General features: G+C 43.1%; 1 protein-coding gene across 1 annotated transcript in view; it reads left to right on the top strand.

Annotated features, from left to right (window-relative positions):
- Nucleotides 1-24,180, top strand: part of clybl (citrate lyase beta like) — a 106,703-nt gene that overhangs the window by 74,011 nt on the left and 8,512 nt on the right. Inside the window, exons 3-6 of the mRNA XM_080753740.1 lie at nt 6,493-6,681; nt 11,984-12,085; nt 15,205-15,298; nt 17,211-17,378. Of these exons, the coding sequence (XP_080609866.1) occupies nt 6,493-6,681; nt 11,984-12,085; nt 15,205-15,298; nt 17,211-17,378 (553 nt within the window). The remainder of the gene's footprint in view (nt 1-6,492; nt 6,682-11,983; nt 12,086-15,204; nt 15,299-17,210; nt 17,379-24,180) is intronic.

The raw sequence follows: 24,180 nt of genomic DNA, 5'->3' as shown, positions 1-24,180 counted from the left end.
TACCTGTTCAGCAGGGAGCAGAATTGGGAAGGATAGTGTGTTCCTCCACATGCATCATGTCCTCCTGTTGAAACTCCTCACTGTCGGGGCAAAAGAAATGGCTGGTGACTCCATGTGTGTCAGAGCCGGAGGAGACATGTGGTTGTCTACACTCTCCCCAGACCAACAGAGACGTGACATAACAGTTCCTCAAAACGAACATTTAACATGAGGCTTCAAGGCTTAGTTGATCGAGGGAAATAATGATGGTTTACGTCTTCTATTGATATTCGATTGCATGGTCTTATATTAAAGCATGTTTAAAAAGAAGAAAAGATGTTGCAAACTGGCTCCATATGACATTTTGGAGATGTTTTAATTAATTGACGATTTGCCCAGCAGGCAAAAATGTCAAATAAATTAATATTGAGCCAAGGGGTTGCAACCCTTACCCTTTTTTTCTTCTTTTCAAGTTTGCTTTCCGTAGTCAACGCCACGGCCTCACCACAGTCATTGGTGTACGTTACCTTTCCTTCTAAAGCATAATGTATAACACCAACGCTTACTGCAGTTAATAAGTGGGGTTGGTGGGTTAGCAGAGAGAGAGTCCTAAATCCAGAGGCGGCGTTGGACGTTAACCATGTCAAAACCGTATGACGGCGGCTGCATGGACATCCATGATCTGATGCAGGGGAGGAGGGGGTCCCGCTGTGGGCTGTACGCATGCACATCAGCGTCAGGAAGGTTGTGGTCTGATGTTTTGTCAGCGAGGCGGTAGAGCCGTGCTGCGCAGCATATACGCGCCACTCCATAGGAACCCGGCGCTCTGAGGGGTGGGCTGTGTGTTAAGGAGCTGCCCTCTCTCTCCTAGAAGGTCAGCCTCTCTGTACTTGAAAAGCCCCTCGTGCGCATCGGTGCGTACGGTGGTAGCCTGGGCCTGCCGACCACTCCCCACCCCCCCAGCCCCCTCAACAACCACCACCACCACCTCCACCACCGCTCCCTGGCCACCTGTGTGCGTCAGCCTCTAATGATGAGAATGGTGGAGAGAATCAAAGAGCGCGGGGAGAGGCAGCACTGTGCATATGCTCCGTGGGACACTGGGTGATTGGGGGAGGGACCTTTGAAGCAACTTGTCGGACGGCTGTCCATTAATGTAAAATATCTCCTTTTCAAAGGGCCTTTATTCAAGCTCGGAGTAGCTGGGCCCGTTGGAGTCAAGGTGTCTGGCAGAATGTTCTCTCTGTCAATAGAGCGCCAGAGAGCCCAGAGATAAAAGAGAGGAGAGTGCATGGTGGCCTATAGCCGTGGCTGCTGCCTACCGTTCCTGGCTTCGTGGTTTCAGAAGTACCATCACAAAAGAGCAGAGCAGTGCAGGAGACAAGTCTGGGAATGACTGGGTGTCTGGTTACTTGAAAGGGATTTTTTTATACACGCAGGCTGGCAGTATATCAGGCCGACACTGGACTCGGAGACTCAGCCCCGTCCTGTCTTTATTTGATCAGTGAATGTTATAAACCGTGCTTTTTGATGATGGCCGGGCTGCTATTTATTTAGTTTGGTCAAGGATGAATGTGACTCCCGGCACATGAGGGCAGCCAGCGGCTCAGGCAGATCCATTTCTCCGCTCGCGGACCCTAGAGGGACAGTGAATAGAGAGGGCAGAATTTTATCCACCATGTAGCAGGTTTATGAATCGTGAGTTATGGCTGCGTAAATCGCTCCGTCCGTTTTAAGTTACCGCTGTACAGTTATGGGTCTATCACTGGTTGAGTGTGTGTGTGTGAGAGAGAGAGAGTGAGTGAGGGAGGACTGACAGCACTTCATTCTAAACTTCACTAAGACTAAGAGATCACAGCACACTCATGGTGTAACAATCCCTTTTGTCTCATCTAATGCTGTGAACAGACGACACGTAGAAGCGCAGCCCAGATATGACCCCCTATTAAATCCTGGCTAATCTTTGATATGTACTTTGATACCATATTTTATTGATATTGGAGAGGTATTCATAACATCCAAGTGCAGTTCTGCATTCCAGGAGATCAGAGTGAGAGCTGCTCTGTCTCAAGAGCCGTCCCATGACCCCTGAGGTTCCCCCACCACACAGCCGAATAGAGTTCTACTCCTCTGATGTTCTACTCTGCTAGTCCACCTTGTACTACCAGCGTTTTACAAGAGATGCTGAAGAATGGGCTTACCGTTTTATGTCTCTCTGTTGCACACTCATGTATGTGAACACTAGAGCCTGAACAATGAAAGATTTTTGGGTCTGATGCCAACCCGTCCCAGACCACGATTATAGTTATTCTATTTGATAACCTTTATGTTATAAGCAAACAAATAAATGAAAATAAATAAATATTAACTTTTTTTATTGTAGTCATAGAGAAGTATAAATTTGAATGTATGAAAAACATTTGACCACTTAATCCCTAATGGAAACAATTCTAAATAGCCGATCTTAAAGCTCACAAAAGCATAAAATTGCAACATGGTGTGAGCTTGTGGACTTTTTTAACTCTTCATTTATAATGACATGCCCAAAATAGTCACTTTGAAAGTGGTTATAAATCGTGAAACTTCGACCTAATAAATGATAGATAGATGGCCGATATACTGTATGGACCAGATATCGTCCGGGCTCACGTACACACGCACACACGCACACACGCACACACACACACACACACACACACACACACACACACACTCACACACACACACACACACGATCAGTTTGTCATACAGTAAGTAAGATGGTATGCAGCCAGTTCAAATATTCCTGCGTGATTTTGTGAAGCAGAACACAATCGATGTTATTTGCGTGATCAAGTTGCTGTCAAGCATGTAATAGCAGTGCATCACATATGACACTCATTACATAATAGACTCTAGCAGTGGAGGATCTCCTTTCCTGACATGTCATTTCAGCCTCGATAAAATGAATAACATAGACTAACATCAGATGAAATGCCCCATATATTAATAAATGGCCATCTGTTAGGTATCAATCTATTTTCTTTCTAGGGAATCTTATGTTCGGTATACGTTCCAAAAATGCCAAGTAACACATCAGAGCATCTGTACAACACACACACACACACACACACACACACACACACACACACACACACACACACACACACACACACACACACACACACACACACACACGCACACACAACCACAGAGGCACTCACAGGGCCCAGCCTCTGATCTGACCCGACAACTCCTAAGCTACCATTTCCTCATGCTGTTTAACTCGGAACACATTTCTCCCAGAGAGCCTTTCTCCTCTCCCAGTCCAGACTTCTCTCACTCGCCCCGCTCTGGCCCTCGTTCCCTCCATTCTCCATCTCTCCAAGCCCAGCATCTGGTTTGAATCTAGTGGTGTGTGTGTGTGTGTGTGTGTGTGCTACCGTGTTACTGATAGACGCTGCGACCACTGGCTCCTCCTTTGATTTTTCCATCCTCCTCGTCTTTTCTTCCGGCTCTCCTCCTCGCACAATGCCTGTGTTTGTTGTGGAGAGGCATCCGGGGCACATGCAGGTTTCTCTTCAGTTGCATTGTGTCAAACAGACTGCACTCCACACTCAGAGAAAGATGCAAATGTGCTGTTGTCTTGCCATGTGTTAAGTTAACCACTTAGCCCTATTGTATACTTAAGCTGATCAAAAATAGTCAATCACTATGCAATATGTTGTTGTCTTATGCATTGCTATTTTTTTAATAGAAATATGGGCGTCAGGTTTTATGTGGTTAAAGAGGTACAAGTATTGCAAGTAATATTCGGAGATCATATTTTCGCCCTTGACCGTGTGTATGTCTGCACGCCATCTGTGCACATCTGATCTCGAGAATCGCCACACCGATTGGCATCAAACGTTGCATGCTCACTGCAATAGGCCAAGGAAGACACTTAACCCTAAATGTTGCAAATTGGCCATGGTGGCGCTATAACTGCTTTACGTGTTGTCCCATAATGCTTGACCCATAGGTCGTACAATACATTTTCTTTCCCCTGGATTCCTTGGATCACCACACAGCTCCCCATATAAGTCATACCCATTTCTGCCTAACTACATTTTATGCCATTCTGTAACAAAGTTTTTGCTTCTACTCCTACGGATTATGTTCAAACCTCACACCAATCAGAATACATCATCTCTGGAGTCATGTGATGCACATCATATTCCACTCTAATTGGCTATGATTGCCTTCCAAAGTTTGCGGGAGGGTATTTGTACAAACAATGTCAAAAATCATGATCATTTAATTTCAACCTTTATTTAATTCTCGGAAAACACACTGAGGGCTGAGACCCTCTTTTCCAGTGGTGCTGAGATTGCAAGTCTGAAAAAAGCACAAACAATATCAAAATAAATTTAAATTAAATTAAATTTCATGATTTAAAAGCAAATTATATCACATGATTTATCAACATCAATTAGAACAGGTGCAATTTAGATTGATCAAAGTTGATATATCCGACTGAAAGTGACCTAGGGGAACAAGAGAGCTGTACCTTAAAGCAACCCCTTTAAGGTGTTCCAGATATGCGGGGCACAAAACTTGAAAGCAGATTGGCTAAACTCCCAATTAAAACGTTATAAATAAATAAACAGTGCTGATCTCTCCCAGTCTTAAGGGCACCCTGGACAAGATATGACTTCCGGTTGGTTCTATCGAAGTGGCGGAAGTGCTGCGTTTAACGGAAGTTAGTCATGTGGTGCGGGTCTGTTTACATTCCCCAGCGAAACAAACACAAAGACTGTAGCTCTTAACTCGCTCTTAATAGGTGTAACGTTGTCCGAATCAATGTTTTTGTTTGTATATTGTTTATTGCAAGCCCAACCGACAGAGCGGGAGAAGTAGAACAGTTTTCTTTCATATCAGCGGGGAATATGTTTGCAGGGACACCGCACTGTGAAAAAAATTCAGCCCCACCTCCTAGAACTTTCTGCTTCATATCTTGACCAGGCTTTTCTCTTCGCAGATGAGTAACCCTGGCTACGCGAGGCTATCTTAAGGGAGAGCATAAAAAATTATAAGTCATTGTTAACATTGTATAACACTCTAATATTACCATATCTGTCTTATTGTCTAGAGGTGTGGGGAAATTCATATCAAAGTAACCTACAGCCGTTAGTCATAGTCCAAAAAAGAGCAATAAGAATAGTACATAAGGTAGGCTATTATGACCATACAAATGAACTGTTCCTAAGGTCGTCTATAATGAAGCTATTTGATTTAATTGAATATAGAACGGCTCTATTTATGTTTAAGGTAAGGAATAAATTGCTTCCAAGGAACATTCTACAAATGTTCAGTGATAGGGGAGGGGGGTATGATTTGAGATGGGAACTTAACCTAAAACAGAGCAGTGCTTTTACCACTCGGAAGAGTATGTGCATATCCGTTTGTGGAGTTAAAATCTGGAATGGCTTGACTGAGGAGGTAAAGCATAGTGTTAATATCTTACAATTTAAAAAACGTCTCAAACTTATTACTCTTGCAAAATATAATTCAAATCCATAAAGTAAGGTGGTTAGACTCATGATGATTGAGTAATGACAGATATGACAGATATGGTGATATTGCTTGGTTAATGGTGGTGGGGACGTGAAGGACCATTTAATAAATGATGATATTGACATTGATAATGATAATAATAGTTTTATTTTTATTATGAAATACACTATAACTCCACGGAGGGGAAAAAGGTGTAGACTAGTATCATTCTGGATACTGGAATATCTTTGTTTTGGCAATCTATTTTGGTTGTCTGTTTTGTTTTTTTGTTTTGTCTTTGGTTCTTTTCTGTTGTTTGAATCGTCTGAAATATGTTTTTATCCGAAGGATAGGCTCCTACAAGCTCTAAGCTTCAGCCTACTCCCTTTGCTCACCAAAACAGTACATCATGTATGTTGTTGATGTATAATATGATTTTGTTGTTGTATCTTGTACTGTGAGGATGATCAAATAAACTAAACTAAAACTAAACTAAATAACTGAATAATTGAGTTGTTTGCTAACCATGATTAATATGTCACTGGAATTAAGTGGAATTTCAAATTAAATATGCCAGACCACCAATATGGTAGTTTAGGTACACTGTTATGTTTTATCCTCTGGGTTGTACTATAGCTTGCACTAAGCACAATACAAATGAAGCAATCAAATATAATAGTCTTTCATGACATGAAATTCATATTGAATTCACATCATTTTACATACAGTAAAGTACAGTATTCAATTTGAATACAAGCTGATGATGCTGAGTAAGAGTGTGCGGGATGTTTGTTCATGAATAACCTTTTTCATGATTGCTTCAGTTGTCACTGTCCAATGCGCCTGCATCTGAACAAAGCGGATGTGTGAATATTTCCTTTGCATACATACAACAGTGAGATTATTATATAATACAACAACAATTACATCGTGTTGCATTATGAGCCAGTGGCTTTGTGCTGGATAATTGTGTGACGATTTCTTGTCGTTGTGCTCCAGACAGAGGCCAGGGAGACTATCCCCAGGATGCTGGCGGAGTTGGACTTGGGCAGGACTGAAAAGTGTGTGAGGGTCAACTCTGTGTCCAGCGGTCTGGCCGAAGACGACCTCCAGGTGATCCTGCAGGCAGAGGTGCTTCCCCCTGCCCTCATGCTGCCTAAAGTGGAGGACACCCAGGAGGTGCAGTGGGTAAGACTGTTCTTCTTAAAAAGAAAATCCACAACGTAACGCTAAATGAAGCCATCAGTGGTTTTCTGCCTTATTAGTGAAACATGCAGCACGAGAGGCGCACTCTCTAGTTCCCCGAGGGAAAGCGGGGGAACTGTTAAGCATACGAAAAAATGAACATGACTAAAAATACCCATGACATTTCTTCTCTTCTCCGCTGCGTCTCTAAAGAACACAGTGGCACTCATGAAGTAAGAGGAAACCGCGGGAATCTTCAAAGCAACAATAACAAACTTTTCCATTTCCCAGTAAAAGCGGGAATCGATCCCTGTGGCAGGACCTAGGGAGAGACTGTGTTTTTCTTGGCTCTGGCTCAAGAAACGGATGACATTTCTGCAGATTAGCTTCAGAAGCTGTAGAGGTCTTTGGAACAGCACAAGGGTGACTTCTACCGCTGCTGGAACAAAAAATACGAATAAAAGTCATGTTGTGGCCAACTGCAGTAAAACCTCACCTAACCAAACTACAAAGTCTCAACCACACCGGCACAGTGAGTGGAAATAAGCTGCAATGCAAAAATATCTATCTCTTCTTACCAAGGCACAAATTTTAATATTGTAATGTATATCAGTTGTCAAAACATGTCACTGGTTGAAATAAGCTCCCCTTCAAAGAGGCTTTCCGGGTCGTATTGGCTGACCATAAAATGACCAAAAAAGGCGCAGCATAATGAACATTATGAATATTTTTGAAAAAGTTATTTCTCCCCCCGCCCCCCCATACTGTAGGTTTTACTGGTTCCCTATGCCAAGTTGCCTGCAGTGGTGTAAAGTAACTAAGTACATTTTCTATCTATCTATCTATCTTTGTATTTTTACTCAAGTACATTTAGAGTATTTCTACGTTGCAGTATTGATACTTTTACTAGAGTAAAGAAAAGAAAGTGCTTTTTCCCCCACTGGTAAAGAGGCGTGTTTGTGTTTGGAGCGCCATCCCTCTGGCTCTCTATAAAGGGGCGCTGTGCGGATGTCAGCTCCCACAGGTCAGGAGACAGTGACATCATTAAAGCAGGCCTTTCTGATCAGCTCCATATGGGACACTTACCGGGAGGAGCCCTATTACTGTCTGTCTGCACACATCTGTCTGCCGCTTCGTCTCCTCCTGTCTTTCTCTCTCCGCGTTCACTTGATATCAATCTCTCCAGTCATCTCCTTTTCCGTCCTGTTTATTATGACTGGAGTTACATACATGGCAGGCCGAGTTCTTCCAGTAACGTTTGTGTTGAATAGCGTCGGATTGCAAATTGTAAATGTGAGAAGAAATGGGAGCTGATGAGAATGAGAATAGCATTGGGGTGAAAAGAAAGTGTTCTGGCCAGGGTAATACAGAGGCGCCGCCGCCGCGCGAGGAGGAAAGCATTGCAAAGGAAGGAGAGTGAGAGAGTGAAAGGAGGTTGTCCAGTCCTTTCCTCTGTGTGTTTTACGCAAACCTACACACACACACACACACGCACGCACGCACGCACGCACACACACACACACACACACGCGCACACACGCCCAGAGACTTGGGGCCAGGAGCAGGAAGTTTTTAACTAGTTGTTTTAATTAGAACACGTCTATTTCCTGCTGCCCTCTCTTTCTTCCCAGTCTAATTGCCGACAGGTGTTTCACTCTCTTCACTCTTTCTCCATTCGCCTCCTTTCTTAACTTCAAAAGGCACAATTTCTTCTTTTCTTTCGCAGAATGTTTATATTATGCTGGCTATTTTAACCATTAAGGTCTGACTGTACCTCAAATATCTGCTTAAGCAACCCAGTGGCCAGCAGTTTGAGTTGATGCGGTGTGTGTGTGTGTGTGTGTGTGTGTGTGTGTGTGTGTGTGTGTGTGTGTGTGTGTGTGTGTGTGTGTGTGTGTGTGTGTGTGTGTGTGTGTGTGTGTGTGTGTGTGTGTGTGTGTGTGTGTGTGTGTGTGTGTGTGTGTGTGTGTGTGTGTGTGTGTGTGCAGGTGCACACTTGTGTCACTAAATACTGCCAAATTGAATACTCTTATTACATTATATTAATAGATTGTTATGTGTGTATATTGCTGAGTTGGTCTGCCTGCCAAACTATCTTCTCCTGCGCACACACGTGTCTGTTTGTGTTTCCTGTGTTTTCTGTTTGTTGTAAGCATGTTTCTGATTCTCTCCACCCTTGTAAGGCAAGGCAGTAAATCCCTCTCCTGTTTATTTTCCTCCCTTTTTTATTGATATTAGCAAAGGAACCTCCAGACTGATTTGTTACTAAAAGATGGACTTACTTGTTTTCCTTTGTGTGGAAACCTTTAGCTCTGCCTTCCTCCTCCCCCCCAGCCCTTGTGTGACTGACAGGCCTTATTGGGCGATAACAGGCGTAACTCCCTCCTTTTGTCCGAGGACAATTCTCACACAAATTCGGAGCCGTGCGCATTCTTTGCCCGCCACACTATTTGGTGTGCACTCGGACCGAAAGAATTGCACCCTGGCCCCGCAACCCCAACCCTCTCCTCCTCCTCCTCCTCCCGTCCCCTCCCCTCATCCCTTTCTCCGCTTCCCCTCTGTGAAATGAACACTTCAGCAGGCCGGAAACATTTAATCTGGCCCCCTTTTGAAGAAAATTAATTGAAACTTGTCCCACTATAGCCTCCTCTTTCTTGAGTGAGTCCCCATCTCCCTCCTTCCCTTCTCGTGGTCGGGGTTGTGAAATCCTTGGCAGGCTTGTGTTGTAGCGTGGCACTAAATGGGAAAGAGAGGTGCGAGGTTTTTTTTTCTCCTTCTTCTTTTTAGAGCGTCTCTAAAAAAATGTTTAGAGCGTCTCTCACTCAATGTGAGTGATGGTCCTCACATTGAGTGCCAGCTAATGGTTGTACCTAAGCAAGGGGGACAATCAACAAGCGCCTCTTGTGCGCCATGAATTGGGGCCCTTAACGTCCATTATGGATGAACTGGAGAATACACCAAATATAAACATGTAATCCGACGAGAGAGAGAGAGACTCGGCTGTCGAAGCTTGTATACGCCAACGGCGCTGCCGATAGAGCTGCCATTTGTTTTCACTCAGCCGAGTCCAAACATAAGCCCCATCGTCACATGCTGGTAAGAACTTGCACACTCATCATCGTAGCCCTGGCGTTCTGCATCTATTATCCATCGTGTCTGATATCCATCCCAATATCTTCACATAGGTTTATCTACACCCTCTTTTTAACCCCCATTCCCTCTCTTGTCCTCTGTCGGTCTTTCCCCTCTCCCCTTCTCTCTCTCTCTCTCTCTCTCTCCACATTTGGGAAGGGAGAGGGTGGGTGGTGGGTTGGAGGGGTGCTTATATTATGCTAAGCCCCCAGCGTTAGTTTTTTATGTTGCCATAGCAGCCTTGCTCCTGCAGGGTTGTGACCTCAGATGATTACAGTACAAAGCCTATTGGGTCTTGAAAACCTCTTTGAAGATGAAAAGTCTTTGATGGTTTGTATTTATGCAAATCTCTCAGATATGATTTATCCTACTGAGATTGAATGGGGAGATGATTAAAATTGGCCCTATTTTTTTTTCTTCCCCCAAATCCTTCAACGGAGGCCCGCTCTTTGAGTTTGAGAACAAGTGTGGCATGAATGCGAGCGTGGGGGCTATTTTTGGTCCTCATTTACAAAAAAAAAGAAATAGCTGCACACTTTACCTGAGGTTATTTATATCTGTCACCTTATCCCTCTGTGTGTGTGAAAGAGAGAGTGAAAAGGAGAAGAGAAGGAGGGGGGACATGGAGTTAGACATTTCTACTCGCAGCCCCCCCTGCCCCCTCTGCTTTTTTTTTGGGGAGGGGATTCAGGCTTTGAAAGAAAATATCTGACGGTGGGGGCTTTTGTGTGTTTCCAGATGATAGATTTTGGAATTTGGGCTACCCCACTGGCAGTCCAGGGCTGGCTGTGAGCTGGTCTGTTGGAAAAAATTGGAATGCTTTGGTCTTCAAAGAACTAAACTTGGTTCTAAAGCCCTTCTTTAGGTGAGCTCGCATATTAGCAGGAGCCGCGCGGAAATAAAGGCCTCTGCGAAGTGTCATATCACAGTCTGATTGTCGCTCCCGTCTCCTCGTTTCCCGCCACGTCGGGGTGGGTGCAGAATGGAATAAGGGAAAAGGGAAATACACTCAAACACGCCCCTGAATCTTGTTTCTTATTCCACCACCCTTCCCCCCCCCCCCCCCCCATGTTATTTTGTGTATTTTTTCATGTGTGTTCACGTATGCATGTGTTTTTTGCATGCCTGTAGCCTCTTTGGAGATGAGGTGGCGTCTGTATAGATGAACAGCGTATCGTGAAAGAAGACCGCCTCTCAGCTTGTTGATCAGGCAGAAAAATTGAATTTCCCCCTGTGTGTGGTACAGCACTGCCACACACACGCACACACACACGCACGCACGCACGCACGCACGCACACACACTCCCAACACTTAATATTTGTCTCTCTTTAAACGCTGCAATGGGAATGGTGTAGGTAATAAAGGTGTCAAGATGCTTGTCAACAATAAAAAGATTGCGTGTTAAAATTCAATTTCTTTCTCTCCACCTCTCTCTCTCTCCCACCATGGTTTTATAAAGCCCTGTCTTATCATTTTTGCCGTATTGTTAATCCTGAATATTTTTCACGGTTTCAAATTCACTCTTGACACAAGCAGTTTGATATCTCAGTTTGGGGAGTCCTTTTCTTCCCGTTCATGTTACATAGCAAGGCGTTAATGACATCACTCACCCCGCTCTGACTGCTGGACCTCGCTACGCCATCAACACAGCAAAGACATGTCAAAACACTGCGTTTTGACGGTTCCAACCACTTAAGCCCCTATTTTATACTTCGGCGTATGGCGGTGTTGCACAACACTAGTAAAATAGCAGAACGACAAGCTTGCAACGCCTCGCATCGAGACAAATTGCTCATAGATCTGCTATTTTCAGTATTTTTGAAGATTCTTTTGTAATGACATGCCCAAAATGGGGACGCCGGGTTGGCAGTGGTTAAATAAATCGAAGCAAAGTTTTGCATAAACGAAAAGGAAGGAAAATTCACTCCAGAAGTAAATACAAGGCTAAAAGCATACAGCATGAGCTTTGGTCACGCAAAGAACTGACAAATCCTTGCTGTGCTTTTTTAGAAATGATCAACAGTAGATGTCTCTCTGGGGTGAAAACAAATAAATGCATTTTGATTGCCCCCCCCCCCCCACCTATTCAGATGAGCAGTGACTGCATTTAATGAGGTGTGTGTGTGTGTGTGTGTGTGTGCGTGCGTGCGTGTGTTGTCCCCCTGTGTTAAGTTCGTTGACAGGTTTCAGCGCCACTTGAAAGGACGAGCGCTGACGGAGCCCGTTCGGCTGGTCACCTTCGTGGAAACCGCCGTGGGCCTGCTCAATTTTAAGGTAAATTGCAAAACAAAAATCCCAACCCCCCCCCCAAAAAAAACTGCCTGCGTAAGACATTCTGCTGTTTGTCCCTCGTTCACTTTAGATTAACCCATTTAGGCCTATAATTATTGAATGCTTTAACCAGTGAAAAATAGCAGATATACAAGCTCACAGCGCGGCACCGAGTGCCGCGCTGCGAGCTTGTAGATCTGCTATTTTTGAAAAAAGTCATGAAAATTTGTGCAAATCTTTGAATATAAGTATTTTCAAAGCGAACGTTTGTAACTCAAATTTTGCTTCTGGGGGGGTCCCTGGAACTAAATATTTTGAGATGCGGGTCCATGGCCAAATAAATATCATTTTGGTGATCCTTCACATGAAAAGGTTTGAGAACCACTGACATAGTAGTCTCTCAAGAACAGACCAACTGAGCTCCAGTTAAGTGAAAACGACCTTTTTCTTTGACGATGGCTGGTCAGATTGCTGACATGGAAACATTGGTTTTTCAAAAAAATCTTAGAAGGATTCAAAAGACACTTATAGAATCGGGTCAAAAAATTCTAATTTTCACGATTTTTCGAAAATAGCAGATCTACAAGCTCGCAGCGCGGCACTCGGTGCCGCGCTGTGAGCTTGTATATCTGCTATTTTTCAATAGTTAAAGCATAAAATAATGATACACGATAATGTGTACCCGTTTGGAATAGGTTAAAGACTGCGTCAGCTGGCACGGCGCTCCACGTGTCCAAAGAGAGATGGGAGAGGCATTCAAAGTGCTCGGACAGTCTCTCAAAAATTAGGCTTTTGAGGTTGTTTTTTTTTCTTTCGTCTCTTATAATCTCTCTCTCTCTCCCTCCCTCCCTCCCTCCCTCTCTCTCTCTCGCTTACCCCCCGCTCTCTCCCCCTAGACACACTGACATGTTTTAATTAAACCTGTTTTAATATAATCTTATTGAATGAGTTTTTGATGATATTTTGGCAGGCATCAAAGCAAGTGTGGTTGCAGTGCAGCGTGACCTTCGGCTACATGGGGGGGGGGGGGGGGGGGGGGCGCGGTCTGGGGATTTGGGGAGAAACATTCTGTCCTCTTTCTCTTGATTTTTGTCTTTTGGTTATCCACCCCCCCCCCCTTGCTGTGTGAGTGTGTGTGTGTGTGTGTGTGCGCGTGCGCATGCATGTGCGCGCACACAGTGTCCAGACGGAACCCCAGGGACTGAGGACGAAAGAAAAAAAAAACACTGTGTCACAGTTAGTGCTTAAATTCATTTGGGAGCCAACACACATTCCTGTTGTTCCAAGCCTTTCACAATAGGTGATATTGTGTGTGTGTGTGTGTGTGTGTGTGTGTGTGTGTGTGTGTGTGTGTGTGTGTGTGTGTGTGTGTGTGTGTGTGTGTGTGTGTGTGTGTGTGTGTGTGTGTGTGTGTGTGTGTGTGTGTGTGTGTGTGTGTGTGTGTGTGTGTGTGTACAGATGTATCCATGTTTAGAGCTTCCCATCCACATGTCAATGACTGCAGGAGTAAGCAGAGGTAGCAATGCAGGATTAACATCCTCTGCATGAACACAGAATAACTGTGAACAAAATGATGTCATAGATATTGATACTGTACCAGATAGATAGATGTCTTGTATGCCTCTCAATTAGAAACACACTTTTTCATTCATTCAGAGTGAGTGTGTGTGTGTGTGTGTGTGTGTGTGTGTGTGTGTGTGTGTGTGTGTGTGTGTGTGTGTGTGTGTGTGTGTGTGTGTGTGTGTGTGTGTGTGTGTGTGTGTGTGTGTGTGTGTGTGTGTGTGTGTGTGTGTGTCTGTCTCAGTGGTGTAAAGTAACTAGTAGATGTACTTAAGTACAATTTGAGGTATTTGTACCCTAACCCTAACCCAATTTACAATACTTTTACTTCTACTCCACTACATCTCGGATCCAAATATTGTACTTTTACTCCACTACATTTATTTGAAAACTTTAGTAAATCACTTTAGCTCTATTTTATACCGTGGCTATATCAAATTAGCATAGATGTGATGCGTTGTGAGCTTGTATAGATCGGCTATTTTCAAACATTTTGTACTTTTACTTTTGGTACTTTTAAGTACATTTTGCACTTTCAGACTTTTTCTCAAGTTCATTTTGAATTCCAGACTTTTGCGTGTAACAGTAATTTTATATTGCAGTATTGATACTTTTCCTTAAAGGAGTACTTCACCACTTTTCAACCTATCTTCATATAATTGGTCCTCACTAAAAATAGCTTATTTTTTTTTATTTTTTTATTTTTTTTCAGAGGAGGGTTGTGGGCAGGTCAGAAACCCATCGTCTTGTGACATCATCGATTGGGAATCCAAGCTAATAGAAAATGCAGGCTTTCTACCCCTGAAAAGTTGCAATGTTAAAGTGGAAGCCATTGTTCTCGTGATAATAAAAATCTAAATATTTTTTTCAAAAAATATTGATTAGTTTTTTTTTTTGTGGAAAATGATGATGTCATAAGACGATGGATTTATGAACTTCCCACAGCTCTCCTAAGAGACTTGGACCGAGTAGAAAAAAAATGGTGCTATTTTATTATGAACATTAGTGAGGACCTATTATATGAAGATGGGTTGAAAAGTGGCAAAGTCCTCCTTTAAAGGTGATACACCATGCATTTAAAAAGTATTTATGTCATATTGTTTGTGTCCCAAAAACGTTTTTCAAAAGGTTTGAGGCTAAATTACCACTCCTGAATAGAGAGCCTCTCTCATTTTTGAATGTCTCTCAGAGCATTTCAGCTGCAGTACCACCTTTGGCCTGAAATGCGCCACCCCCCAAAATAGTAAAAAAAAAAAAAATTTGAAAAAAAGATTTTTTTTTTAGATTTTCTTTTTTTTGTGATGACGTCACAATCGGCAGATGACGTCACAATCGGCAGCCTGTTTTGAGAACCCGTGGGATACTTTTAACCTTCGCCTTTTCAAAACCAGAGAAAGACACAACGGTCAGAAATGGGACTTTGTGAGGATAGAAGGTGCTAGTGGGACCCCAAAAAAAGGTTTTAAAATAGGAAAAGTGAAATTTCATGGTGTATCACCTTTAAGTAAAAATGTGAGTATGTTTTCCCTCACCTCACTAGGGTGTGTGTGTGTGTGTTTCAGGCAGTGTGTGAGGAGCTGCGTCGACTGGCTCCCAAGGCCGGCCTCCATCACGACGGTGTTGTGTTCGGCTCTGATGACTTCTGTGCCAGCATAGGTACCGTAGCGTGTAGTCCCCTTTACCCCCCGCCCACTCACCCACCCCGTTGCTTCGCTGCCCAGCGGCCCATGTTCTCTTGTTATCCAGCTGTCTTATTAGGTGTTGAAAGACCCTATTTTTACAGCGTTTCACCCGGATGGGACAATATGAAAATGTCATTTCACGATTATTGTGACAAAAGAAATCGCGATTTACGATATTATCGCGATAATCCTGGGGCGGAACATTTGTCAAAAAATTGCAGATCTACAAGCTCACTTGCTATTTAATTGAGTGAAAAAAAGACTGTATCAAGTACGTATATTATAAGTACCTTTTACAGAGGGTTTAAGTTGTACCGGATATGCAGCTCAGCAAATAAAAGATGAATTGATCCCAGTGCATGACGGAGGACGATATCACTGTAAATTAAATCTGCCCAATACGATTATCATGAGTAATATCGATTATCGTTGCATCCCTATTTAGACCTGAGGCGGATTCTAAAAATGACATCTAATCCTGACATAAGTTTTCAAAAAAAGAAAACTTCAAATATTTATTACAAAACAGTTCTTTTGCTCTATACTGTACATAGCAACAACAACACAACAATGTGTTCCTGTCCTGAAGGGTGAAAACACAAAAAGGGGTTCCCGTCCTTAATGGGTTAAAACCAACTATACTAATAATAATTGACTAAATATAATATTCTGTATGCCTTCATACTTGCAAATAATCTGATATGAGATCTAGCGCAAACAAGACTGTGTCTCGCTTGCCCAATCATCCAAGCTTTAGAAATAAAACTAGCCCATAACTTAGAATTGACGTTTGGTAAGTCCTCATCAAAATACATTTCTGTTATTGTACATACAGTGCAGTAATATACACCAGTAAGACGCGAAAAGGGCGAAAAGCGACGTTGCCGAGGTCGTGCCATGTCTTGGCCATCTGGCATAAATGGAGATCCCTGGTTCCCATAGATATTCACAGATATGGGCTTAATATTGATGACATCAGGGATCTCCATATATGGGTATAAAAGGGATTTGGTTCCCATGGCATCACAGGGATCTCCATATATGGGCATAAAAGGGTTTTGGTTCCCCTGGCATTTGGTTCCCCTGACATCACAGTGATGATGTCAGAGTGTGAGAGTCAATCAACAAAAAGACAAGCGTTACCCATACATACTGTACAGACAGACAGATACGGTCAAGATGTGACATTTCGGATAGTAAACTGTGACCTACAGTCGCAATAAATACATGTATTTGTTTATCTGATGCGTATCAAGTATGAAGGCATAGAGAATACTAGAAAAAAGCAATTCTGGGAAATTGTAAGTGTTGTTGCCCTGACACGAGTCGCGAGGAAAATCAGCTGGGAAACGTATTCCGTCTTACCATTTGTCCCTTTCATGCCCATATATGGATATCTGATGTCATCAATATTAAGCCCATATCTTGGAATGCCCATATATGGACATACTGTCAGTCTCATGTGGTCTATGATGTCAGACATCTATGATGGCGGTCATCTCCATATTTGGGAAAAGTTACATTTTTGCATTTTCCCATTCAAGTCAATGGAGAAAAAATAATTCACTAATAAATTAATATATAAATTAAACTATGTATAGCGTATCTCTTAGCAAACTGCAAGCAGGTGAGTCCAGATGAAGCTGGTCGATTTGACATATGGCGTGCCACTAAAACGGTGGGAGGAATAGCGCGGTAAAATAAGGTTTATCCAAAAATATGGTGAGTATAGTCTGGTTTCCCTGTTATGGCAACCACACTAATTATACTCTGTGTTTTACTATCATTTGCATAGTGGGTCTTGTACAGCCTGGGCGAAACGCCGTGAAAAGATGGTCTTCCATTAAGCGTCCTCCTCCACATAATATTTATTTCCTCTTTCTCAGGCGCCACGCGGACCAAGGACGCCAGGGAGCTGATGTACGCGCGGCAGAAGGTGGTGGTGACCACCAAGGCGTTTGGCCTGCAGGCCATAGACCTGGTCTACATCGACTACAAGGATAACGAGGGGCTGAGACAGCAGGCCAGAGAGGGCGCTCTCATGGGCTTCACAGGTACACCGTCCCCGCTGCGCCGCTCTCCATGGGCATCACAAGGGAGGGAGGGGGGGGGGGGGACCTAGTGACTAGGGCCCAAGGTGGAGGGGCGCTGCGAGCTTGTAGATCTGCTATTTTTGAAAAGTCGTGAAAATGTCTGCAAATCTTTGAATATTATGTACTTTTTAAGGGAACATTTGTAACTCAAATGTAGCTTCTGGGGGGTCCCTGGAACTAAATATTTTGAGATGGGGGTCCGTCGCCAAATACGGGACCTAGTTACTAGGGCCCAAGGTGGAGGGGCCTTAATTATCTTATACTTTAACTATTGAAAACTATTGAAAAATAGCAGATATACAAGCTCACAGTGCGGCACCGAGTGCCGCGCTGCGAGCTTGTAGATCTGCTATTTTTGAAAAGTCGTGAAAATGTGTGCAAATCCTTGAATATATGTACTTTTTAAGGGAACATTTGTAACTCAAATGTAGCTTCTGGGGGGTCCCTGGAACTAAATATTTTGAGATGGGGGTCCGTAGCCAAATACGTATCATTTTGGGGGTCCTTCACATGAAAAGGTTTGAGCGCCACTGACATAGTTTTTTCAAAAAACCTTAGGAGGATTCGAAATATTCAAAGACTTGCAAAAGATTTATCAAAAATATAGTTAAAGCACAAAATGTCAGTGAATCCTTGTACTCAGGGCCCAGAATTTGGTGTGACACCCCTGCCGCTCTCCCTCCCGTCCCATTAGCTCAGCCCCATGGGCCCGTCAGGGATGGCTCATCTGCGACGTGGTGCAATGAGTTTTTATTTTGTAGCTTTCCCGTAACCGTCTCCTGCGTCTAGTTCGGGGGTCAGCAACCCGTGGCTCTAGAGCCGCATGCGGCTCTTTAGTGCCACCCTAGTGGCTCCCTGTAGTAAGGGAAAGTTAGCCTATTGCTACATCAATCTGGGAACTAAATCTAAATCACTAGCTTTCTTCACAAATGTGTTCATAAAGGTGTTTACTATCACCTCTGAACTTTGTCAAACCCATCTCCCTTGACATACTTTGAGGGAGCCAATCAAAGTTATTGGGTATCCCGAGGGCCTGGGATTAAAGGGGGAAAAATAAATAATTGCCAATATGAGCGTATGAGGTGTGTAATTTGGGTATTTTTGGGCTGCTGAATCCATTCCAACCATTCGTTTTCAGTTAAAATGACTCCTTGGCCATAAAATTGCCACCCCTACTTTTGTGTGTTCATGAGACATATAATATTGGCAAAAAAAAAAAAGGTTGGAGTAGGGTTTGAATTCATGAAAACTATTCAAGATCAGGTGGGTAATCACACATGACACACAGAATAACATGATACAATCTGACAAGGAACACTCAAACACATGCAGGGTTTAAAACATAGGGACTAACAGGACACAGGTGAACTCGAATGACATGATTGGCTAAGCCTTAGCCAATTAGGCCTTTTTTATGGCCAAGGAGTCATTTTTACTGATAAATAATGGTTGGAATGGATTCACCAACCCAACAATACCCTAATTACACACTTCATACGTTCATATTGGCCATTTTTAATTTTTCCTCCTTTAATCCCAGGCCCTGGGTATCCCGATACCCCCAACTTTGATTGGCTCCCACAAAGTATGTCAAGGGAGTTGGGTTTGACAAAGTTCAGAGGTGATAGTAGACACCTTTATGAACACATTTGTGAAGAAAGCTAGTGATTTAGATTTAGTTCCCAGATTGATGTAGCAATAGGCTAACTTTCCCTTACTACTGGTGCTTTTTCAAAAATGTATGAAAATGGAAAAAAGTTGGGGGGGAAAAAAATGTATTTTTTGTTTTAACGATTTTTTTATCGTCACTGTCGGGCAGAAACCTTGTTATCTCCAAGTTTCAAATTTGTAAAGCCCTGTTTCATCATACAAGACTGACGCACAAAAGTAGTGAAAACAGCAGATCTACAAGCACACAACGCCTCGCACCGCGAGGCGTTGTGTGCTTGTAGATCGGCTGTTTTCACTAGTTTGGTTCATTTTTTAAAATGATAAATACAAAACGAAGTTTTGGACATACACGGTTACCACCCGACAACAACGATATATAAGGCTTTTATAAGGCTTTTATAATTTTTTGCGGCTCCAGACAGATTTTTTTTTTTTTTTTTTTGGTCCAATATGGCTCTTTCAACATTTTGGGTTGCCGACCCCTGGTAGTTGAAGCTGTGGACTCTCCTGTCGTCCGTGGTGGACCGTAACTAAGTACATTTACTTTACGATATTTTGGAGGCTTTTTGGCTTTATTGATAGTACAGTAGGTAGACAGGAAACGGGGAGAGAGATATGCGGAGTGACATGCAGCAAAGGCCGTCGGGATCGGGACTCGAACCCGCAACCCGCTGTCAGGCACTAGAGCCTATGTGGTACCGCTAGGCCAGCGGATGCCCCTGAAATACATTTTTAAACTCACACGCGGATACATTAAAATGGATACAGCAATGCCTGATCTATACTTATAGCTGCACACAGGCGCATCACACCCAATATAGCCGATCCACAAGCTCACATACATTATGCTCCAACGTGTACTGAGCTTGTAGATCTGCTCATTTTGGTGCTACTGTAGATACGAGCGAAACAATGTGCAACCAAGTATAAATCAGGCTTTACACGGTATTTTGCTTCGGATTTTACTTATTTTTATTTTTCAAGGGTGGTCATACTCAATCTCCTCTTACTTTCTGGTGATTGTCCCACATCCCACAGTACACCCTTATTCATTTTCATCTGTTCAGTGTTTCTTTCTCTCTCTCTCTCTCTCTCTCTCTCTCTCTCTCTCTCTCTCTCTCTCTCTCTCTCTCTTCCTTCCTCCTGGCTTTTCCTGGGAGGACAGGGCTTGTGAAGCGTTTCATGAATGTTTAAAACATTGCTTAGAAAAACAGTAGGAGGGAACAAATGATCTCCTGGCTTTTTCCTTCTGACATTGACATACTCTTCTTCCTGCTCATGGCAGAAAGGATATCACATAAAAATCACTATTAACCCCAGCCCCCCCAACGCACGCACGCACGCACGCACGCACGCACGCACGCACACACACACACACACACACACACACACACACACACACACACACACACACACAGTCACACACACACACACACACACACACACACACACACACACACACACACACACACACACACACACACACACACACACACACACAAACAGTAGTTTTGGTTCCATTCTGCCGAAATGCAGACAGCGCTGTTTAGTCGTTAAATGTCTGTCTCTGATTATGACACTTCTGTTCTGCCCACCATGAAAGGAGGACTAAATGGTTTTAATAATTTGTGTGTGTGTGTGTGTGTGTGTGTGTGTGTGTGTGTGTGTGTGTGTGTGTGTGTGTGTGTGTGTGTGTGTGTGTGTGTGTGTGTGTGTGTGTGTGTGTGTGTGTGTGTGTGTGTGTGTGTGTGTGTGTGTGTGCGCGTGCGCGCATGCTTGTCTGTCTGAGAGAGAGAGAAGCAGTTAGCATAGAATGTTAGCCTGTAGTATAACATCTCAGTGTGTGCCTGTAGCCAGGCAACGCTTTCAGAATGTGTGTGTGTACGTATGCGTGCGCTCGTGCACTCATGCATGCATGTGTGTGCGCGTGAATGTGCACCACAGACTGTGTAACAAACCACAGGAGGCAGTACAGACTGTTCCAAAGTGGATATTGCAGAGTTATTCTTCTGTCTGCAGTGAGTATTGTTGTTGTTGTGGCATTTTTGCCAATTAACCCATTTAGAACGGGTACACATTTTGTGTATCATTATTTTATGCTTTAACTATTGAAAAATAGCAGATATACAAGCTCACAGCGTGGCACCGAGTGCCGCGCTGCGAGCTCGTAGATCTGCTATTTTTGAAAAGTCGTGAACATTAGAATTTTGACCCGATTCTAAGTGTCTTTTGAATCCTTCTAATTCTAGGCCTAAATGGGTTAAAGATTAATTAAATATAAACCTGAAACATTTAGCCCTTCTGTGTGGGTCTGAGTAAATAAATCAGCTCTGCGTCTCAAGGCATTTTGTTTTATGATCTGGTTGTTTTTTGTTATGTGTCAGAGAGCAGTGTGAGTTCATTGAGCAGAGCAGCACAAGGTTACATATTATCACATTATGATCATTAGTGAGATTTCACACTGGCAGGGAAGATAATCTTGGCATTTTGCTTTTGTTTGCTAAGTTAGTAGACCATGAGCAGCACACTCCCCACGTTACCAACACGCACGTAGACAAACACACACACAAACATTTGCATTCCTTTACTTAATTTCAATCTTTTGGCATTAAAAACTACTGCTAATTAATTATTTTTGTGAGTTTTGAATACTCACAAAGCTACATTAAAAACTCTTGTGTTTTTCGTGTGTGTGTCGCGAGACACACACACACACACACACACACACACACACACACACACACACACACACACACACACAATTATGATTGTTTGACCATTGAGGTGTTTTGAATGAATAATTCCCCAAATTGCAGATTTTCTCTTTTAGAATGACAAAGTGGAAACAGTCATCTGTTAAGTGTGATTGTGAAATAACTTACATGTTTGTTTGTTTTTTGATTAGTTAATTTGTTTCTGTAAATATACATGCTTGAATTGGTGAAATAATTTGGTACAGGAGTTCCCCAATCTTATACTGTATGTATTTTTGTGATATGACATTTGTGTCTTAAATACATTTTATAAAATAAGGATGTCATGCATGACTGAGGAATTTTAGAAGCGGAATTTTAGCGCTAACCAAGACAGCGATGGAAGCAACCCGTTGATGAAATCAATAGTTTGCTATATTATAGAAACATAACCTTTCAGAGGTCTTGTGTATTAATGGCTTTACAAGCCTGGGCACTCTGTATAATCTTAGTTAGTGGCTATTACTGGCCAGAGTGTACTTAAGCAATAATACTTGTCAGCCAAAAGCCTCTACTGGTGCTGTAATTGACCTTGGCACTACCTAAGCCCCAGACAGCAGCTATTAGCACAGGGCACGGGCGAAGCACTAACATCTATCACTACACCCTGGTGTACAGGGTTGAAGGCATGGTATCTTGTTTGCATGTTTTCTATCTCACTGTACCGAAACTGAGGTACGGTACAGTTCTAATTAATCTGGTGGCTTTTATCTCGTTTGTACCTTCAAAAAGTGTCCTGGGTTTTTCTGGCTGCCTTTTGCCCCAAACGGCAATCTGGGAACCCATCAGATTACCCAAATGGTAAAGAAGATGACTTAAATACTTCGCCGAACAACTCTATTGTATGACAAAGATGATGTATTCTCAATGGAGAAAAGATGAAGGGCAAGGTCCAATGGGGTGGCAGTGAAATGCTGTCCCTTTGGGAACTTTTCTTGAGGAGTGTCAACATGAAATGTATTGTAAGTAGTTGAAAATACATATTTTTTAGCATACATTTAATTGGTTTAGAACAGTGGTCTTCCAACGTTTTCAGTCCAAGGACCCCTTAGTTGAGAGAGAGATGAAGCAGGGACCCCCACAACCTGTTAATAGATTCTATATGGTAGCCTAGTTTCATCTTTTGATAGCACAATGACAGTGTATTTTGGATTCTTGAACCGTCAATACTTAATAAACATGACCTTTCACTCTGCTCTTTTTCCCCTCTACACCAAACTTCCTTGCCGAAAATAGACGATCTACAAGCTCACAACTTCTCGCACTGCGAGGCGTTCTGCTCTTGTATCTGCTATCTTTGGCTAAAGCTCTCCGAATATGGACACTAGTGTTCAAGTGGTTAATATAAAAAAGGATAAGAAAAAAGTTTCTATCACACAAAGATTCGGAGGACCTGTGTAGTAACTCTGAGGACCCCCTAGGGGTCCCGGACCCCCTGTTGAAGACCCCTGGTTTAGAATGGTCCCCCACCTTTGCTTGGTGACAGTCAATCAGACATATTCACTGATTTTCCGTGGAGATTCTGTGTTCAGGGACCACTTTTCACCACCATCCCAGCAACCCTGCCCATCATTCGCCAGAGAGCACTTTGCTAAATAGTAATCCTCCAATGAGATACCAGCGCCACATGGCAGACAGGGATTGGCTGGAGGGCATGAATGATGCGATTTAGGGGAGCCAATGGCTTGACAAGAGAATGACACCTGAGTCACCCTGTCTGTTTCTCTACTCTGTCATTCTCTTGTCATCACACACAGACACGCACGCACGCACGCACGCACGCACGCACGCACACACACACACACACACACACACACACACACACACGCACACACACACACACACACACACTGCCTATTTTTATTTAACCCTGGCAATTCCAGGATTGATGGCAAAGTGAAGGAAACACTCCCATTTTTAAGTCACTGCCAGAAGCAAAACAGGTGGTAGAGGAGGGAATGAGACACACTGCCACTCTGCTACACCCCAGAAGGCAACACACACACACACACACACACACACACACACACACACACACACACACACACACACACACACACACACGTGTTTCTGCCAAGGGAGCACGGAGTCTTTAGGCTGTTTACCCAACAGAGAATGCAAGTACAATTTTCCCTTGGTTTCCTGGGTGTCAATTTAACATTTTGACCCCTAATGGTATTTTTTTTAATACTCTCAGAGATCAATTAAACCTCAGATCTTTTATTTTTCTGTTTTCAGAGGTTGCGATTGGGGATCAATCTTTGCTTTGAAAATAACTACTTACGGTATGTCATTGCGACCGTCAGGTCGCAGTTACTATCAAAACCTCCACTGGCTGT

The sequence above is a fragment of the Nannobrachium achirus genome (genome assembly GCF_963921795.1).
Source record: "Nannobrachium achirus genome assembly, chromosome: 22".
Classification (NCBI taxonomy): domain Eukaryota; kingdom Metazoa; phylum Chordata; class Actinopteri; order Myctophiformes; family Myctophidae; genus Nannobrachium; species Nannobrachium achirus.
Note: the sequence above shows the minus strand (reverse complement) of the source record. Positions and strands in the feature narration are given on the sequence as shown.